The sequence below is a fragment of the Cherax quadricarinatus genome, chromosome 10 (assembly GCF_038502225.1).
Source record: "Cherax quadricarinatus isolate ZL_2023a chromosome 10, ASM3850222v1, whole genome shotgun sequence".
Taxonomy (NCBI): domain Eukaryota; kingdom Metazoa; phylum Arthropoda; class Malacostraca; order Decapoda; family Parastacidae; genus Cherax; species Cherax quadricarinatus.
The window spans coordinates 30987853-31009488 of NC_091301.1; the positions used below are offsets into that span (position 1 = coordinate 30987853).

At 47.7% G+C, this 21636-nt stretch overlaps 1 protein-coding gene across 2 annotated transcripts in view; it reads left to right on the forward strand.

Moving 5' to 3' along the window:
• Nucleotides 1-21636, forward strand: part of LOC128705682 (prolyl endopeptidase FAP) — a 593907-nt gene that overhangs the window by 394399 nt on the left and 177872 nt on the right. For both annotated transcript variants that reach the window (XM_070083750.1, XM_070083751.1), the window contains exon 3: nucleotides 9957-10050. In XM_070083750.1, the coding sequence (XP_069939851.1) occupies nucleotides 9964-10050 (87 nt within the window). In that variant the 5' untranslated portion in view covers nucleotides 9957-9963. The remainder of the gene's footprint in view (nucleotides 1-9956; nucleotides 10051-21636) is intronic.

Genomic DNA, 21636 nt, shown 5'->3' on the forward strand with positions numbered 1-21636 from the left:
TCTGCCAGTACACTCCTGCAACAAGAGTAGACGCAGCCCTGCCAGTACACTCCTGCAACAAGAGTAGACGCAGCTCTGCCAGTACACTCCTGCAACAAGAGTAGACGCTGCTCTGCCAGTACACTCCTGCAACAAGAGTAGACGCAGCCCTGCCAGTACACTCCTGCAACAAGAGTAGACGCAGCCCTGCCAGTACACTCCTGCAACAAGAGTAGACGCAGCCCTGCCAGTACACTCCTGCAACAAGAGTAGACGCAGCCCTGCCAGTACACTCCTGCAACAAGAGTAGACGCAGCCCTGCCAGTACACTCCTGCAACAAGAGTAGACGCAGCCCTGCCAGTACACTCCTGCAACAAGAGTAGACGCAGCCCTGCCAGTACACTCCTGCAACAAGAGTAGACGCAGCCCTGCCAGTACACTCCTGCAACAAGAGTAGACGCAGCCCTGCCAGTACACTCCTGCAACAAGAGTAGACGCAGCCCTGCCAGTACACTCCTGCAACAAGAGTAGACGCAGCCCTGCCAGTACACTCCTGCAACAAGAGTAGACGCAGCCCTGCCAGTACACTCCTGCAACAAGAGTAGACGCAGCCCTGCCAGTACACTCCTGCAACAAGAGTAGACGCAGCCCTGCCAGTACACTCCTGCAACAAGAGTAGACGCAGCCCTGCCAGTACACTCCTGCAACAAGAGTAGACGCAGCCCTGCCAGTACACTCCTGCAACAAGAGTAGACGCAGCCCTGCCAGTACACTCCTGCAACAAGAGTAGACGCTGCTCTGCCAGTACACTCCTGCAACAAGAGTAGACGCTGCTCTGCCAGTACACTCCTGCAACAAGAGTAGACGCTGCTCTGCCAGTACACTCCTGCAACAAGAGTAGACGCTGCTCTGCCAGTACACTCCTGCAACAAGAGTAGACGCTGCTCTGCCAGTACACTCCTGCAACAAGAGTAGACGCTGCTCTGCCAGTACACTCCTGCAACAAGAGTAGACGCTGCTCTGCCAGTACACTCCTGCAACAAGAGTAGACGCTGCTCTGCCAGTACACTCCTGCAACAAGAGTAGACGCAGCCCTGCCAGTACACTCCTGCAACAAGAGTAGACGCTGCTCTGCCAGTACACTCCTGCAACAAGAGTAGACGCAGCCCTGCCAGTACACTCCTGCAACAAGAGTAGACGCTGCTCTGCCAGTACACTCCTGCAACAAGAGTAGACGCAGCCCTGCCAGTACACTCCTGCAACAAGAGTAGACGCTGCCCTGCCAGTACACTCCTGCAACAAGAGTAGACGCAGCCCTGCCAGTACACTCCTGCAACAAGAGTAGACGCAGCCCTGCCAGTACACTCCTGCAACAAGAGTAGACGCAGCCCTGCCAGTACACTCCTGCAACAAGAGTAGACGCAGCCCTGCCAGTACACTCCTGCAACAAGAGTAGACGCAGCCCTGCCAGTACACTCCTGCAACAAGAGTAGACGCTGCCCTGCCAGTACACTCCTGCAACAAGAGTAGACGCAGCCCTGCCAGTACACTCCTGCAACAAGAGTAGACGCAGCCCTGCCAGTACACTCCTGCAACAAGAGTAGACGCTGCTCTGCCAGTACACTCCTGCAACAAGAGTAGACGCAGCCCTGCCAGTACACTCCTGCAACAAGAGTAGACGCTGCTCTGCCAGTACACTCCTGCAACAAGAGTAGACGCAGCCCTGCCAGTACACTCCTGCAACAAGAGTAGACGCAGCCCTGCCAGTACACTCCTGCAACAAGAGTAGACGCAGCCCTGCCAGTACACTCCTGCAACAAGAGTAGACGCTGCCCTGCCAGTACACTCCTGCAACAAGAGTAGACGCAGCCCTGCCAGTACACTCCTGCAACAAGAGTAGACGCAGCCCTGCCAGTACACTCCTGCAACAAGAGTAGACGCAGCCCTGCCAGTACACTCCTGCAACAAGAGTAGACGCAGCCCTGCCAGTACACTCCTGCAACAAGAGTAGACGCAGCCCTGCCAGTACACTCCTGCAACAAGAGTAGACGCAGCCCTGCCAGTACACTCCTGCAACAAGAGTAGACGCAGCCCTGCCAGTACACTCCTGCAACAAGAGTAGACGCAGCCCTGCCAGTACACTCCTGCAACAAGAGTAGACGCTGCTCTGCCAGTACACTCCTGCAACAAGAGTAGACGCTGCTCTGCCAGTACACTCCTGCAACAAGAGTAGACACTGCTCTGCCAGTACACTCCTGCAACAAGAGTAGACGCTGCTCTGCCAGTACACTCCTGCAACAAGAGTAGACGCTGCTCTGCCAGTACACTCCTGCAACAAGAGTAGACGCTGCTCTGCCAGTACACTCCTGCAACAAGAGTAGACGCAGCCCTGCCAGTACACTCCTGCAACAAGAGTAGACGCTGCTCTGCCAGTACACTCCTGCAACAAGAGTAGACGCAGCCCTGCCAGTACACTCCTGCAACAAGAGTAGACGCAGCCCTGCCAGTACACTCCTGCAACAAGAGTAGACGCTGCTCTGCCAGTACACTCCTGCAACAAGAGTAGACGCTGCTCTGCCAGTACACTCCTGCAACAAGAGTAGACGCTGCTCTGCCAGTACACTCCTGCAACAAGAGTAGACGCTGCTCTGCCAGTACACTCCTGCAACAAGAGTAGACGCTGCTCTGCCAGTACACTCCTGCAACAAGAGTAGACGCTGCTCTGCCAGTACACTCCTGCAACAAGAGTAGACGCTGCTCTGCCAGTACACTCCTGCAACAAGAGTAGACGCTGCTCTGCCAGTACACTCCTGCAACAAGAGTAGACGCAGCCCTGCCAGTACACTCCTGCAACAAGAGTAGACGCTGCTCTGCCAGTACACTCCTGCAACAAGAGTAGACGCAGCCCTGCCAGTACACTCCTGCAACAAGAGTAGACGCTGCTCTGCCAGTACACTCCTGCAACAAGAGTAGACGCAGCCCTGCCAGTACACTCCTGCAACAAGAGTAGACGCTGCCCTGCCAGTACACTCCTGCAACAAGAGTAGACGCAGCCCTGCCAGTACACTCCTGCAACAAGAGTAGACGCAGCCCTGCCAGTACACTCCTGCAACAAGAGTAGACGCAGCCCTGCCAGTACACTCCTGCAACAAGAGTAGACGCAGCCCTGCCAGTACACTCCTGCAACAAGAGTAGACGCAGCCCTGCCAGTACACTCCTGCAACAAGAGTAGACGCTGCCCTGCCAGTACACTCCTGCAACAAGAGTAGACGCAGCCCTGCCAGTACACTCCTGCAACAAGAGTAGACGCAGCCCTGCCAGTACACTCCTGCAACAAGAGTAGACGCTGCTCTGCCAGTACACTCCTGCAACAAGAGTAGACGCAGCCCTGCCAGTACACTCCTGCAACAAGAGTAGACGCTGCTCTGCCAGTACACTCCTGCAACAAGAGTAGACGCAGCCCTGCCAGTACACTCCTGCAACAAGAGTAGACGCAGCCCTGCCAGTACACTCCTGCAACAAGAGTAGACGCAGCCCTGCCAGTACACTCCTGCAACAAGAGTAGACGCTGCTCTGCCAGTACACTCCTGCAACAAGAGTAGACGCAGCCCTGCCAGTACACTCCTGCAACAAGAGTAGACGCAGCCCTGCCAGTACACTCCTGCAACAAGAGTAGACGCAGCCCTGCCAGTACACTCCTGCAACAAGAGTAGACGCAGCCCTGCCAGTACACTCCTGCAACAAGAGTAGACGCAGCCCTGCCAGTACACTCCTGCAACAAGAGTAGACGCTGCTCTGCCAGTACACTCCTGCAACAAGAGTAGACGCAGCCCTGCCAGTACACTCCTGCAACAAGAGTAGACGCTGCTCTGCCAGTACACTCCTGCAACAAGAGTAGACGCTGCTCTGCCAGTACACTCCTGCAACAAGAGTAGACGCTGCTCTGCCAGTACACTCCTGCAACAAGAGTAGACGCTGCTCTGCCAGTACACTCCTGCAACAAGAGTAGACGCAGCCCTGCCAGTACACTCCTGCAACAAGAGTAGACGCTGCTCTGCCAGTACACTCCTGCAACAAGAGTAGACGCAGCCCTGCCAGTACACTCCTGCAACAAGAGTAGACGCAGCCCTGCCAGTACACTCCTGCAACAAGAGTAGACGCTGCTCTGCCAGTACACTCCTGCAACAAGAGTAGACGCTGCTCTGCCAGTACACTCCTGCAACAAGAGTAGACGCTGCTCTGCCAGTACACTCCTGCAACAAGAGTAGACGCTGCTCTGCCAGTACACTCCTGCAACAAGAGTAGACGCTGCTCTGCCAGTACACTCCTGCAACAAGAGTAGACGCTGCTCTGCCAGTACACTCCTGCAACAAGAGTAGACGCAGCCCTGCCAGTACACTCCTGCAACAAGAGTAGACGCTGCTCTGCCAGTACACTCCTGCAACAAGAGTAGACGCAGCCCTGCCAGTACACTCCTGCAACAAGAGTAGACGCTGCTCTGCCAGTACACTCCTGCAACAAGAGTAGACGCAGCCCTGCCAGTACACTCCTGCAACAAGAGTAGACGCTGCCCTGCCAGTACACTCCTGCAACAAGAGTAGACGCAGCCCTGCCAGTACACTCCTGCAACAAGAGTAGACGCAGCCCTGCCAGTACACTCCTGCAACAAGAGTAGACGCAGCCCTGCCAGTACACTCCTGCAACAAGAGTAGACGCAGCCCTGCCAGTACACTCCTGCAACAAGAGTAGACGCAGCCCTGCCAGTACACTCCTGCAACAAGAGTAGACGCTGCCCTGCCAGTACACTCCTGCAACAAGAGTAGACGCAGCCCTGCCAGTACACTCCTGCAACAAGAGTAGACGCAGCCCTGCCAGTACACTCCTGCAACAAGAGTAGACGCTGCTCTGCCAGTACACTCCTGCAACAAGAGTAGACGCAGCCCTGCCAGTACACTCCTGCAACAAGAGTAGACGCTGCTCTGCCAGTACACTCCTGCAACAAGAGTAGACGCAGCCCTGCCAGTACACTCCTGCAACAAGAGTAGACGCAGCCCTGCCAGTACACTCCTGCAACAAGAGTAGACGCAGCCCTGCCAGTACACTCCTGCAACAAGAGTAGACGCTGCTCTGCCAGTACACTCCTGCAACAAGAGTAGACGCAGCCCTGCCAGTACACTCCTGCAACAAGAGTAGACGCAGCCCTGCCAGTACACTCCTGCAACAAGAGTAGACGCAGCCCTGCCAGTACACTCCTGCAACAAGAGTAGACGCAGCCCTGCCAGTACACTCCTGCAACAAGAGTAGACGCAGCCCTGCCAGTACACTCCTGCAACAAGAGTAGACGCTGCTCTGCCAGTACACTCCTGCAACAAGAGTAGACGCAGCCCTGCCAGTACACTCCTGCAACAAGAGTAGACGCTGCTCTGCCAGTACACTCCTGCAACAAGAGTAGACGCAGCCCTGCCAGTACACTCCTGCAACAAGAGTAGACGCTGCTCTGCCAGTACACTCCTGCAACAAGAACAGACGCAGTCCTGCTAGTACACTTCTGCAACAAGAACAGACGCAGCCCTGCCAGTACACTCCTGCAACAACAACAGACGTAGCCCTGCCAGTACACTCCTGCAACAACAACAGACGCAGCCCTGCCAGTACACTCCTGCAACAAGAACAGACGCAGCCCTGCCAGTACATTCCTGCAATAAGAACAGACGTAGCCCTGCCAGTACACTCTTGCAACAACAACAGACGCAGCCCTGCCAGTACACTCCTGCAACAACAACAGACGCAGCCCTGCCAGTACACTCCTGCAACAAGAACAGACGCAGCCCTGCCAGTACACTCCTGCAACAAGAACAGACGCAGCCCTGCCAGTACACTCCTGCAACAACAACAACAACAACAGACGTAGCCCTGCCAGTACACTCCTGCAACAACAACAACAACAGACGTAGCCTTGCCAGTACACTCCTGCAACAACAAAAACAGACGTAGCCCTGCCAGTGCACTCCTGCAACAACAACAACAACAGACGTAGCCCTGCCAGTACACTCCTGCAACAACAACAACAGACGTAGCCCTGCCAGTACACTCCTGCAACAACAACAACAGACGTAGCCCTGCCAGTACACTCCTGCAACAACAACAACAGACGTAGCCCTGCCAGTACACTCCTGTAACAACAACAACAGACGTAGCCCTGCCAGTACACTTCTGCAAGAACAACAACAACAGACGTAGCCCTGCCAGTACACTCCTGCAACAACAACAACAGACGGAACCCTGCCAGTAGACTCCTGCAACAACAACAACAACAGACGTAGCCCTGCCAGTACACTCCTGCAACAACAACAACAGACGTAGCCCTGCCAGTACACTCCTGCAACAACAACAACAACAGACGTAGCCCTACCAGTACACTCCTGCAACAACAACAACAACAGACGTAGCCCTGCCAGTACACTCCTGCAACAACAACAACAACAGACGTAGCCCTGCCAGTACACTCCTGCAACAACTACAACAACAGACGTAGCCCTGCCAGTACACTCCTGCAACAACAACAACAACAGACGTAGCCCTGCCAGTACATACATCACTATACAATACACGATATATTATTACCAACAATTAAGACATAAATTTCTTCTTGACCAGTTACCTTTGTCAGTGACTTGACCAGTTACCTTTGTCAGTGACTTGACCAGTTACCTTTGTCAGTGACTTGACCAGTTACCTTTGTCAGTGACTTGACCAGTTACCTTTGTCAGTGACTTGACCAGTTACCTTTGTCAGTGACTTGACCAGTTACCTTTGTCAGTGACTTGACCAGTTACCTTTGTCAGTGACTTGACCAGTTACCTTTGTCAGTGACTTGACCAGTTACCTTTGTCAGTGACTTGACCAGTTACCTTTGTCAGTGACTTGACCAGTTACCTTTGTCAGTGACTTGACCAGTTACCTTTGTCAGTGACTTGACCAGTTACCTTTGTCAGTGACTTGACCAGTTACCTTTGTCAGTGACTTGACCAGTTACCTTTGTCAGTGACTTGACCAGTTACCTTTGTCAGTGACTTGACCAGTTACCTTTGTCAGTGACTTGACCAGTTACCTTTGTCAGTGACTTGACCAGTTACCTTTGTCAGTGACTTGACCAGTTACCTTTGTCAGTGACTTGACCAGTTACCTTTGTCAGTGACTTGACCAGTTACCTTTGTCAGTGACTTGACCAGTTACCTTTGTCAGTGACTTGACCAGTTACCTTTGTCAGTGACTTGACCAGTTACCTTTGTCAGTGACTTGACCAGTTACCTTTGTCAGTGACTTGACCAGTTACCTTTGTCAGTGACTTGACCAGTTACCTTTGTCAGTGACTTGACCAGTTACCTTTGTCAGTGACTTGACCAGTTACCCAGTGACTTGACCAGTTACCTTTGTCAGTGACTTGACCAGCTACCTTTGTCAGTGACTTGACCAGTTACCTTTCAGTGACTTGACCAGTTACCTTTGTCAGTGACTTGACCAGTTACCTTTGTCAGTGACTTGACCAGTTACCTTTGTCAGTGACTTACTTTGTCAGTGACTTGACCAGTTACCTTTGTCAGTGACTTGACCAGTTACCTTTGTCAGTGACTTGACCAGTTACCTTTGTCAGTGACTTGACCAGTTACCTTTGTCAGTGACTTGACCAGTTACCTTTGTCAGTGACTTGACCAGTTACCTTTGTCAGTGACTTGACCAGTTACCTTTGTCAGTGACTTGACCAGTTACCTTTGTCAGTGACTTGACCAGTTACCTTTGTCAGTGACTTGACCAGTTACCTTTGTCAGTGACTTGACCAGTTACCTTTGTCAGTGACTTGACCAGTTACCTTTGTCAGTGACTTGACCAGTTACCTTTGTCAGTGACTTGACCAGTTACCTTTGTCAGTGACTTGACCAGTTACCTTTGTCAGTGACTTGACCAGCTACCTTTGTCAGTGACTTGACCAGTTACCTTTGTCAGTGACTTGACCAGTTACCTTTGTCAGTGACTTGACCAGTTACCTTTGTCAGTGACTTGACCAGTTACCTTTGTCAGTGACTTGACCAGTTACCTTTGTCAGTGACTTGACCAGTTACCTTTGTCAGTGACTTGACCAGTTACCTTTGTCAGTGACTTGACCAGTTACCTTTGTCAGTGACTTGACCAGTTACCTTTGTCAGTGACTTGACCAGTTACCTTTGTCAGTGATTTAAAGATGAGCTTCTGGGAAGGTGCTTCTTCCTCCTCTTCGTCTTCGTCTCCTTCTTCTTCTTCTTCTTCTTCTTCTTCTTCTTCTTCTTCTTCTTCTTCTTCTTCTTCTTCTTCTTCTTCTTCTTCTTCTTCTTCTTCTTATTGTTATTATTATTATTATTATTATTATTATTATTATTATTATTATTATTATTATTATTATTATTATTATTATTATTATTATTATTATTTTTGTTGTTGTTGTTGTTGTTGTTGCTATTATTTTTATTATTATAATTATTCCCATCATCATCAATATCATTACTTTCATTACTCCCAGGTGAGCGCTAAATTTGATTGGGCCTCAACAACGCTGAAAAAATTGCATGTGAAGGGCCACGATTAGCTCCAATAGGGTGGATCAAGAGCTCATGACTGGCATCAAGACCCCCCTCCCCCACCACCTGAGTGGGAAGGGGGGAGAGGAGGGGAAGGAGCAGCAATCAGGAGAAAACATCAGAGGCAGAGTTAGGAGATATTAAAGGATAATCAGCCTCTCAGTGGGTTACTGACGTATATCGTCGACCAGCAGTGTGCTTCGTCACTCACTCCGATGTCTGCGTCATCTACACGGATATCTGCGTCACTCACTCCGATGTCTGCGTCATCTACACGAATATCTGCGTCATTCATTCGGATATTTGCACGCCCACTAAGTGGGGATTAAGAAACAACCCCAGTATATGGGTTTAATATAGTATCTAAACTACCTGGAGATTGTTAAAGTATCCCCAGTGTCTGGGGATTAGTTAATAAAGTATCCCCAGTGTGTGGAGATTACTTAATAAAGTATCCCCAACGTCTGTAGGATTAATATAGCATCCCCAGCGTCTTTGTATTATTAAAGTATCCTCCATTGTGTGGGGGAGGAGGGGATATACTCTTCTGAGAAATAATAATAATAATACTAATAATAATAATAATAATAATAATAATAATAATAATAATAATAATAATAATAATAATAATAATAATAATCTTTATTTACTACAAGTACATGTACAAGGTATACATTCCTAGCTGACATCAGTGACATACTACTACATAGAAAGCCGCTTGTTATGTGGAGCATTTTAGGCAAAATCAGGAAAATTTTGTCCCAGGATGCGACCCACACCAGTCGACTAACACCCAGGTACATGTTTTACTTATAGGTGAACATGGACAGCAGGTGTCTTAGGGAAAGATGTCCTAGTGTTTCCACCCGTACCGGGGGATCGACCCCTGCAGACCTCAGTGTGTGAGGTGAGTGCCCTAGCAACCGAGCTACGGGACACCTTATGGAGTCTTAAGACTTGTTTACTCACCACTATAAATACTCTCCTATAAATACTCTCACCAGTCCTAATACAAAGCTCAAAGCTAAGACTGAAGAAGCCAGTCGTGGCGAAACGTGTCCTTTAAGAAATGTGTTGAACTGTATATAGTTTTCTGGTGGGTATCGCCATACTATTTACAACCATGGGTTACTGTGCTAGCTGTAGTGCTTTCCAAGTTCTTACTTTGTGTCTATTAACAGTCTGGTGATAAGTGAACGGATGATTGAGCATCAATCATCCTCTGAATGATACACTTGTCTTCAGCGCCTCATGTAAAGTACATGTACGTAAACATTGTTACGACTTTGATGTCCGTAATATACATGATCAGGAATATGTTTTCCACACGAAGTATACTAATGTATCCATCACTGTCTTGGCAGACGGAAGATGATGACTACCAGTATGGAGCAGAATGAATGGAAGGTTCCTCCAGACAACACCATCCAGGTAGTCGACCCACTCAGGATGAATGACGTAAGTTATACAACCTTCGCCAGCCAGTTTTATCCCTTTACTACTATATATATATTTATATATATACATATATATATATATATATATATATATATATATATATATATATATATATATATATATATATATATATATATATATATATATATATATATATATATATATATATATATATATATATATATATATATATATATATATATATATATATATATATATATATATATATATATATATATATATACATGCAATAAGATCACAGTAAACAGGTCATATCATAATATGCAAAACAACATAACTGAGCCGTCACGACACCTCAACAGTACCGTGGTCTACGTGTCTCAGGTAGCAACATAACTGAGCCGTCACACTTCAACAGTACCGTGGTCTACGTGTCTCAGGTAGCAATATAACTGAGCCGTCACGACACCTCAACATTACCGCGGTCTACGTGTCTCAGGTAGCAACATAACTGAGCCGTCACGACACTTCAACAGTACCGTGGTCTACGTGTCTCAGGTAGCAACATAACTGAGCCGTCACGACACTTCAACAGTACCGTGGTCTACGTGTCTCAGGTAGCAACATAACTGAGCCGTCACGACACTTCAACAGTACCCTGGTCTACGTGTCTCAGGTAGCAACATAACTGAGCCGTCACGACACTTCAACAGTACCGTGGTCTACGTGTCTCAGGTAGCAACATAACTGAGCCGTCACGACACTTCAACAGTACCGTGGTCTACGTGTCTCAGGTAGCAACATAACTGAGTCACGTCACGTACTACGTGTCTCTTCAACAGTACCGTGGTCTACGTGTCTCAGGTAGCAACATAACTGAGCCGTCACGACACTTCAACAGTACCGTGGTCTACGTGTCTCAGGTAGCAACATAACTGAGCCGTCACGACACTTCAACAGTACCGTGGTCTACGTGTCTCAGGTAGCAACATAACTGAGCCGTCACGACACTTCAACAGTACCGTGGTCTACGTGTCTCAGGTAGCAACATAACTGAGCCGTCACGACACTTCAACAGTACCGTGGTCTACGTGTCTCAGGTAGCAACATAACTGAGCCGTCACGACACTTCAACAGTACCGTGGTCTACGTGTCTCAGGTAGCAACATAACTGAGCCGTCACGACACTTCAACAGTACCGTGGTCTACGTGTCTCAGGTAGCAACATAACTGAGCCGTCACGACACTTCAACAGTACCGTGGTCTACGTGTCTCAGGTAGCAACATAACTGAGCCGTCACGACACTTCAACAGTACCGTGGTCTACGTGTCTCAGGTAGCAACATAACTGAGCCGTCACGACACTTCAACAGTACCGTGGTCTACGTGTCTCAGGTAGCAACATAACTGAGCCGTCACGACACTTCAACAGTACCGTGGTCTACGTGTCTCAGGTAGCAACATAACTGAGCCGTCACGACACTTCAACAGTACCGTGGTCTACGTGTCTCAGGTAGCAATATAACTGAGCCGTCACGACACTTCAACAGTACCGTGGTCTACGTGTCTCAGGTAGCAACATAACTGAGCCGTCACGACACTTCAACAGTACCGTGGTCTACGTGTCTCAGGTAGCAACATAACTGAGCCGTCACGACAATTCAACAGTACCGTGGTCTACGTGTCTCAGGTAGCAACATAACTGAGCCGTCACGACACTTCAACAGTACCGTGGTCTACGTGTCTCAGGTAGCAACATAACTGAGCCGTAGCAACATAACTGAGCTGTAACGACACTTCAACAGTACCGTGGTCTACGTGTCTCAGGTAGCAACATAACTGAGCCGTCACGACACTTCAACAGTACCGTGGTCTACGTGTCTCAGGTAGCAACATAACTGAGCCGTCACGACACTTCAACAGTACCGTGGTCTACGTGTCTCAGGTAGCAACATAACTGAGCCGTCACGACACTTCAACAGTACCGTGGTCTACGTGTCTCAGGTAGCAACATAACTGAGCCGTCACGACACTTCAACAGTACCGTGGTCTACGTGTCTCAGGTAGCAACATAACTGAGCCGTCACGACACTTCAACAGTACCGTGGTCTACGTGTCTCAGGTAGCAACATAACTGAGCCGTCACGACACTTCAACAGTACCGTGGTCTACGTGTCTCAGGTAGCAACATAACTGAGCCGTCACGACACTTCAACAGTACCGTGGTCTACGTGTCTCAGGTAGCAACATAACTGAGCCGTCACGACACTTCAACAGTACCGTGGTCTACGTGTCTCAGGTAGCAACATAACTGAGCCGTCACGACACTTCAACAGTACCGTGGTCTACGTGTCTCAGGTAGCAACATAACTGAGCCGTCACGACACTTCAACAGTACCGTGGTCTACGTGTCTCAGGTAGCAACATAACTGAGCCGTCACGACACTTCAACAGTACCGTGGTCTACGTGTCTCAGGTAGCAACATAACTGAGCCGTCACGACACTTCAACAGTACCGTGGTCTACGTGTCTCAGGTAGCAACATAACTGAGCCGTCACGACACTTCAACAGTACCGTGGTCTACGTGTCTCAGGTAGCAACATAACTGAGCCGTCACGACACTTCAACAGTACCGTGGTCTACGTGTCTCAGGTAGCAACATAACTGAGCCGTCACGACACTTCAACAGTACCGTGGTCTACGTGTCTCAGGTAGCAACATAACTGAGCCGTCACGACACTTCAACAGTACCGTGGTCTACGTGTCTCAGGTAGCAACATAACTGAGCCGTCACGACACTTCAACAGTACCGTGGTCTACGTGTCTCAGGTAGCAACATAACTGAGCCGTCACGACACTTCAACAGTACCGTGGTCTACGTGTCTCAGGTAGCAACATAACTGAGCCGTCACGACACTTCAACAGTACCGTGGTCTACGTGTCTCAGGTAGCAACATAACTGAGCCGTCACGACACTTCAACAGTACCGTGGTCTACGTGTCTCAGGTAGCAACATAACTGAGCCGTCACGACACTTCAACAGTACCGTGGTCTACGTGTCTCAGGTAGCAACATAACTGAGCCGTCACGACACTTCAACAGTACCGTGGTCTACGTGTCTCAGGTAGCAACATAACTGAGCCGTCACGACACTTCAACAGTACCGTGGTCTACGTGTCTCAGGTAGCAACATAACTGAGCCGTCACGACACTTCAACAGTACCGTGGTCTACGTGTCTCAGGTAGCAACATAACTGAGCCGTCACGACACTTCAACAGTACCGTGGTCTACGTGTCTCAGGTAGCAACATAACTGAGCCGTCACGACACTTCAACAGTACCGTGGTCTACGTGTCTCAGGTAGCAACATAACTGAGCCGTCACGACACTTCAACAGTACCGTGGTCTACGTGTCTCAGGTAGCAACATAACTGAGCCGTCACGACACTTCAACAGTACCGTGGTCTACGTGTCTCAGGTAGCAACATAACTGAGCCGTCACGACACTTCAACAGTACCGTGGTCTACGTGTCTCAGGTAGCAACATAACTGAGCCGTCACGACACTTCAACAGTACCGTGGTCTACGTGTCTCAGGTAGCAATATAACTGAGCCGTCACGACACTTCAACAGTACCGTGGTCTACGTGTCTCAGGTAGCAACATAACTGAGCCGTCACGACACTTCAACAGTACCGTGGTCTACGTGTCTCAGGTAGCAACATAACTGAGCCGTCACGACACTTCAACAGTACCGTGGTCTACGTGTCTCAGGTAGCAACATAACTGAGCCGTCACGACACTTCAACAGTACCGTGGTCTACGTGTCTCAGGTAGCAACATAACTGAGCCGTCACGACAATTCAACAGTACCGTGGTCTACGTGTCTCAGGTAGCAACATAACTGAGCCGTCACGACACTTCAACAGTACCGTGGTCTACGTGTCTCAGGTAGCAACATAACTGAGCCGTCACGACACTTCAACAGTACCGTGGTCTACGTGTCTCAGGTAGCAACATAACTGAGCCGTCACGACACTTCAACAGTACCGTGGTCTACGTGTCTCAGGTAGCAACATAACTGAGCCGTCACGACACTTCAACAGTACCGTGGTCTACGTGTCTCAGGTAGCAACATAACTGAGCCGTCACGACACTTCAACAGTACCGTGGTCTACGTGTCTCAGGTAGCAACATAACTGAGCCGTCACGACACTTCAACAGTACCGTGGTCTACGTGTCTCAGGTAGCAACATAACTGAGCCGTCACGACACTTCAACAGTACCGTGGTCTACGTGTCTCAGGTAGCAACATAACTGAGCCGTCACGACACTTCAACAGTACCGTGGTCTACGTGTCTCAGGTAGCAACATAACTGAGCCGTCACGACACTTCAACAGTACCGTGGTCTACGTGTCTCAGGTAGCAACATAACTGAGCCGTCACGACACTTCAACAGTACCGTGGTCTACGTGTCTCAGGTAGCAACATAACTGAGCCGTCACGACACTTCAACAGTACCGTGGTCTACGTGTCTCAGGTAGCAACATAACTGAGCCGTCACGACACTTCAACAGTACCGTGGTCTACGTGTCTCAGGTAGCAACATAACTGAGCCGTCACGACACTTCAACAGTACCGTGGTCTACGTGTCTCAGGTAGCAACATAACTGAGCCGTCACGACACCTCAACAGTACCGTGGTCTACGTGTCTCAGGTAGCAACATAACTGAGCCGTCACGACAGCCGTTCAACAGTACACAGGTAGCAACACAACTGAGCCGTCACGACACTTCAACAGTACCGTGGTCTACGTGTCTCAGGTAGCAACATAACTGAGCCGTCACGACACTTCAACAGTACCGTGGTCTACGTGTCTCAGGTAGCAACATAACTGAGCCGTCACGACACTTCAACAGTACCGTGGTCTACGTGTCTCAGGTAGCAACATAACTGAGCCGTCACGACACTTCAACAGTACCGTGGTCTACGTGTCTCAGGTAGCAACATAACTGAGCCGTCACGACACTTCAACAGTACCGTGGTCTACGTGTCTCAGGTAGCAACATAACTGAGCCGTCACGACAATTCAACAGTACCGTGGTCTACGTGTCTCAGGTAGCAACATAACTGAGCCGTCACGACAATTCAACAGTACCGTGGTCTACGTGTCTCAGGTAGCAACATAACTGAGCCGTCACGACACTTCAACAGTACCGTGGTCTACGTGTCTCAGGTAGCAACATAACTGAGCCGTCACGACACTTCAACAGTACCGTGGTCTACGTGTCTCAGGTAGCAATATAACTGAGCCGTCACGACACTTCAACAGTACCGTGGTCTACGTGTCTCAGGTAGCAACATAACTGAGCCGTCACGACACTTCAACAGTACCGTGGTCTACGTGTCTCAGGTAGCAACATAACTGAGCCGTCACGACACTTCAACAGTACCGTGGTCTACGTGTCTCAGGTAGCAACATAACTGAGCCGTCACGACACTTCAACAGTACCGTGGTGTACGTGTGTAGCAATATCTGAGGCGTCACGACACCTCAACAGTACCGTGGTCTAGCAACATAACTGAGCCGCAGTACCGTGGTCTACGTGTCTCAAGTAGCAACATAAATGAGCCGTCACGACAATTCATCAGTACCGTGGTCTACGTGTCTCAGGTAGCAACATAACTGAGCCGTCACGACACTTCAACAGTACCGTGGTTTACGTGTCTCAAGTAGCAACATAACTGAGCCGTCACGACACTTCAACAGTACCGTGGTCTACGTGTCTCAGGTAGCAACATAACTGAGCCGTCACGACACTTCAACAGTACCGTGGTCTACGTGTCTCAGGTAGCAACATAACTGAGCCGTCACGACACTTCAACAGTACCGTGGTCTACGTGTCTCAGGTAGCAACATAAACTCTATCAATGTCATTCACTTATCAAGACAAATCACAGATAAGATGTTTTATGCATTATAACACAATCAGAGCTGATAGTGATGAAGGGTCGTGCACTGACCTACGTGAACCAGTGAACTATGCTAGTTTTTTCCCTGGCAGTCACTGACCCAACTGACAACTGACCTTGTGGACGTCCAGTCAGGTGTCATGACATAACATAGCATAATATAACGCTAGTGTCACAGATACTATCATTAATTTATGCAGTAAATGCAAAGATACCATCATATGATATCAGGTGATATTCTAGCTGTCTGTGCATTGAAAGACTATCAATAATAATAATAATAATAATAATAATAATATTAATAACAAAAGCATTAAAAGGGTTAATATTCCAATTATGTCCTGGAGTTTAATAATATAAGTATATTTCGTGTAGCTAATTGTTTTACTTATATTCATGCAGTCTTCATGGAAGTGCATAACACATGCAGTGTCTCGAGTGATGGAGAGTGTCTTGACTACAAAGTATAGTCCTGAGGGATGAAGTGTGCCTGTACACATGATGGTCTTGAGTGATGGAGAGAGTGTGTCTGCTACACATGATGGTCTTGAGTGATGGAGAGAGTGTGTCTGCTACACATGATGGTCTTGAGTGATGGAGAGAGTGTGTCTGCTACACATGATGGTCTTGAGTGATGGAGGGAGTGTGTCTGCTACACATGATGGTCTTGAGTGATGGAGAGAGTGTGTCTGCTACACATGATGGTCTTGAGTGATGGAGAGAGTGTGTCTGCTACACATGATGGTCTTGAGTGATGGAGGGAGTGTGTCTGCTACACATGATGGTCTTGAGTGATGGAGGGAGTGTGTCTGCTACACATGATGGTCTTGAGTGATGGAGAGAGTGTGTCTGCTACACATGATGGTCTTGAGTGATGGAGGGAGTGTGTCTGCTACACATGATGGTCTTGAGTGATGGAGGGAGTGTGTCTGCTACACATGATGGTCTTGAGTGATGGAGAGAGTGTGTCTGCTACACATGATGGTCTTGAGTGATGGAGAGAGTGTGTCTGCTACACATGATGGTCTTGAGTGATGGAGAGAGTGTGTCTGCTACACATGATGGTCTTGAGTGATGGAGAGAGTGTGTCTGTACACATGATGGTCTTAAGTGATGGAGAGAGTGTGTCTGCTACACATGATGGTCTTGAGTGATGGAGAGAGTGTGCCTGTACACATGATGGTCTTAAGTGATGGAGAGAGTGTGTCTGCTACACATGATGGTCTTAAGTGATGGAGAGAGTGTGTCTGCTACACATGATGGTCTTGAGTGATGGAGAGAGTGTGTCTGCTACACATGATGGTCTTGAGTGATGGAGAGAGTGTGTCTGCTACACATGATGGTCTTGAGTGATGGAGAGAGTGTGTCTGCTACACATGATGGTCTTGAGTGATGGAGAGAGTGTGTCTGCTACACATGATGGTCTTGAGTGATGGAGAGAGTGTGTCTGTACACATGATGGTCTTAAGTGATGGAGAGAGTGTGTCTGCTACACATGATGGTCTTGAGTGATGGAGAGAGTGTGCCTGTACACATGATGGTCTTAAGTGATGGAGAGAGTGTGTCTGCTACACATGATGGTCTTAAGTGATGGAGAGAGTGTGTCTGCTACACATGATGGTCTTAAGTGATGGAGAGAGTGTGTCTGCTACACATGATGGTCTTGAGTGATGGAGAGAGTGTGTCTGCTACACATGATGGTCTTGAGTGATGGAGAGAGTGTGTCTGCTACACATGATGGTCTTGAGTGATGGAGAGAGTGTGCCTGTACACATGATGGTCTTAAGTGATGGAGAGAGTGTGTCTGCTACACATGATGGTCTTAAGTGATGGAGAGAGTGTGTCTGCTACACATGATGGTCTTGAGTGATGGAGAGAGTGTGTCTGCTACACATGATGGTCTTGAGTGATGGAGAGAGTGTGTCTGTACACATGATGGTATTAAGTGATGGAGAGAGTGTGTCTGCTACACATGATGGTCTTGAGTGATGGAGAGAGTGTGTCTGCTACACATGATGGTCTTGAGTGATGGAGAGAGTGTGTCTGCTACACATGATGGTCTTGAGTGATGGAGAGAGTGTGTCTGCTACACATGATGGTCTTGAGTGATGGAGAGAGTGTGTCTGCTACACATGATGGTCTTGAGTGATGGAGAGAGTGTGTCTGCTACACATGATGGTCTTGAGTGATGGAGAGAGTGTGTCTGCTACACATGATGGTCTTGAGTGATGGAGAGAGTGTGTCTGCTACACATGATGGTCTTGAGTGATGGAGAGAGTGTGTCTGCTACACATGATGGTCTTGAGTGATGGAGAGAGTGTGTCTGCTACACATGATGGTCTTGAGTGATGGAGAGAGTGTGTCTGCTACACATGATGGTCTTAAGTGATGGAGAGAGTGTGTCTGCTACACATGATGGTCTTAAGTGATGGAGAGAGTGTGTCTGCTACACATGATGGTCTTGAGTGATGGAGAGAGTGTGTCTGCTACACATGATGGTCTTAAGTGATGGAGAGAGTGTGTCTGCTACACATGATGGTCTTAAGTGATGGAGAGAGTGTGTCTGCTACACATGATGGTCTTAAGTGATGGAGAGAGTGTCTGCTACACATGATGTAGACTGTAAGTAAACATCATACGGATGTTTTATTATGTATACATAATGACAGTAAAGCTTGTTCATCATCCTTAAGTGTTCATTGTAGCATCATGATAGGACACCCAACCCTCAGCCTTGTTAAACATTAAAGGGGAAAATATACACAAAATATCTCGACTTACTGTTGATAGTTGTTTGTGTTGTGTGACAAACTGCTGATCCCTAGACATTATCTGTCCTTCCCAAGGGAACTTGAATAGGGAAAGAGCAGCAGAAATAATGGATAACATTAAGAACATAGTCATGGAGAAGACTGCAGCAAGTCTGCTGGCCCATAGTTAACAAGACTGCAGCAAGTCTGCTGGCCCATAGTTAACAAGACTGCAGCAAGTCTGCTGGCCCATAGTTAACAAGACTGCAGCAAGTCTGCTGGCCCATAGTTAACAAGACTGCAGCAAGTCTGCTGGCCCATAGTTAACAAGACTGCAGCAAGTCTGCTGGCCCATAGTTAACAAGACTGCAGCAAGTCTGCCGGCCCGTTGTTAACAAGACTGCAGCAAGTCTGCTGGCCCATAGTTAACAAGACTGCAGCAAGTCTGCCGGCCCGTTGTTAACAAGACTGCAGCAAGTCTGCTGGCCCATAGTTAACAAATACTTTTCACAATGTTAGTTCCTTAGGTAAAATTTGTCAGGAAATAAGACAAGTGTTTCCTGAAGCAGGTCTTAATCATATTATGACCTGCCGCTGGAGCTTTTGGTCATCTGACTGAGGCCTTCCGCTGGCTTACTGACCATGGGGTCACTGTGGCTGCAGCAGTCTTTATAACTGGATCTTGATTCATGGAGGTGGTTCCTCAAACTAAATATTATCATTGATGGTTCTGAACCACTAGCAAGCTGCCTCGCATAGGCCAGTAGGCCTGTTGTAGTGTTCCTTCTTTCTTATATATATATATATATATATATATATATATATATATATATATATATATATATATATATATATATATATATATATATATATATATATATATATATATATATATATATGCTCTTGTTCTTCTTTATTTCTTCTATTGTCCATGGGGAAGTGGAAAAGAATCTTTCCTCCGTAAGCCATGCGTGTCGTATGAGGCGACTAAAATGCCGGGAGCGATGGGCTAGTAACCCCTTCTCCGGTAGACATTTACTAAAAAAGAGAAGAAAAACTTTATAAAACTGGGATGCTTGAATGTGCGTGGATGTAGTGCGGATGACAAGAAACAGATGATTGCTGATGTTATGAATGAAAAGAAGTTGGATGTCCTGGCCCTAAGCGAAACAAAGCTGAAGGGGGTAGGGGAGTTTCGGTGGGGGGAAATAAATGGGATTAAATCTGGAGTATCTGAGAGAGTTAGAGCAAAGGAAGGGGTAGCAGTAATGTTGAAGGATCAGTTATGGAAGGAGAAAAGTGAATATGAATGTGTAAATTCAAGAATTATGTGGATTAAAGTAAAGGTTGGATGCGAAAAGTGGGTCATAATAAGCGTGTATGCACCTGGAGAAGAGAGGAATGTAGAGGAGAGAGAGAGATTTTGGGAGATGTTAAGTGAATGTATAGGAGCCTTTGAACCAAGTGAGAGAGTAATTGTGGTAGGGGACCTGAATGCTAAAGTAGGAGAAACTTTTCGAGAGGGTGTGGTAGGTAAGTTTGGGGTGCCAGGTGTAAATGATAATGGGAGCCCTTTGATTGAACTTTGTATATAAAGGGGTTTAGTTATAGGTAATACATATTTTAAGAAAAAGAGGATAAGTAAGTATACAAGATATGATGCAGGGCGAAATGACAGTAGTTTGTTGGATTATGTGTTGGTACATAAAAGACTGTTGAGTAGACTTCAATATGTACATGTTTATAGAGGGGCCACAGATATATCAGATCACTTTCTAGATGTAGCTACACTGAGAGTAAAAGGTAGATGGGATACAAGGAGAATAGAAGCATCAGGGAAGAGAGAGGTGAAGGTTTATAAACTAAAAGAGGAGGCAGTTAGGGTAAGATATAAACAACTATTGGAGGATAGATGGGCTAGTGAGAGCATAGGCAATGGGGTCGAAGAGGTGTGGGGTAGGTTTAAAATTGTAATGTTAGAGTGTTCAGCAGAAGTTTGTGGTTACAGGAAAGTGGGTGCGGGAGGGAAGAGGAGCGATTGGTGGAATGATGATGTAAAGAGAGTAGTAAGGGAGAAAAAGTTAGCATATGAGAAGTTTTTACAAAGTAGAAGTGATGCAAGGAGGGAAGAGTATATGGAGAAAAAGAGAGAGGTTAAGAGAGTGGTGAAACAATGTAAAAAGAGAGCAAATGAGAGAGTGGGCGAGATGTTATCAACAAATTTTGTTGAAAATAAGAAAAAGTTTTGGAGTGAGATTAACAAGTTAAGGAAGCCTAGAGAACAAATGGATTTGTCAGTTAAAAATAGGAGAGGAGAGTTATTAAATGGAGAGTAAGAGGTATTGGGAAGATGGAGGGAATATTTTGAGGAATTGTTAAATGTTGATGAAGATAGGGAAGCTGTGATTTCGTGTATAGGGCAAGGAGGAATAACATTTTGTAGGAGTGAGGAAGAGCCAGTTGTGAGTGTGGGGGAAGTTCGTGAGGCAATAGGTAAAATGAAAGGGGGTAAGGCAGCCGGGATTGATGGGATAAAGATAGAAATGTTAAAAGCAGGTGGGGATATAGTTTTGGAGTGGTTGGTGCAATTATTTAATAAATGTATGGATGAGGGTAAGGTACCTAGGGATTGGCAGAGAGCATGCATAGTTATTTTGTATAAAGGCAAAGGGGACAAAAGAGAGTGCAAAAATTATAGGGGGATAAGTCTGTTGAGTTTACCTGGTAAAGTGTATGGTAGAGTTATTATTGAAAGAATTAAGAGTAAGACGGAGAATAGGATAGCAGATGAACAAGGAGGCTTTAGGAAAGGTAGGGGGTGTGTGGACCAGGTGTTTACAGTGAAACACATAAGTGAACAGTATTTAGATAAGGCTAAAGAGGACTTTGTGGCATTTATGG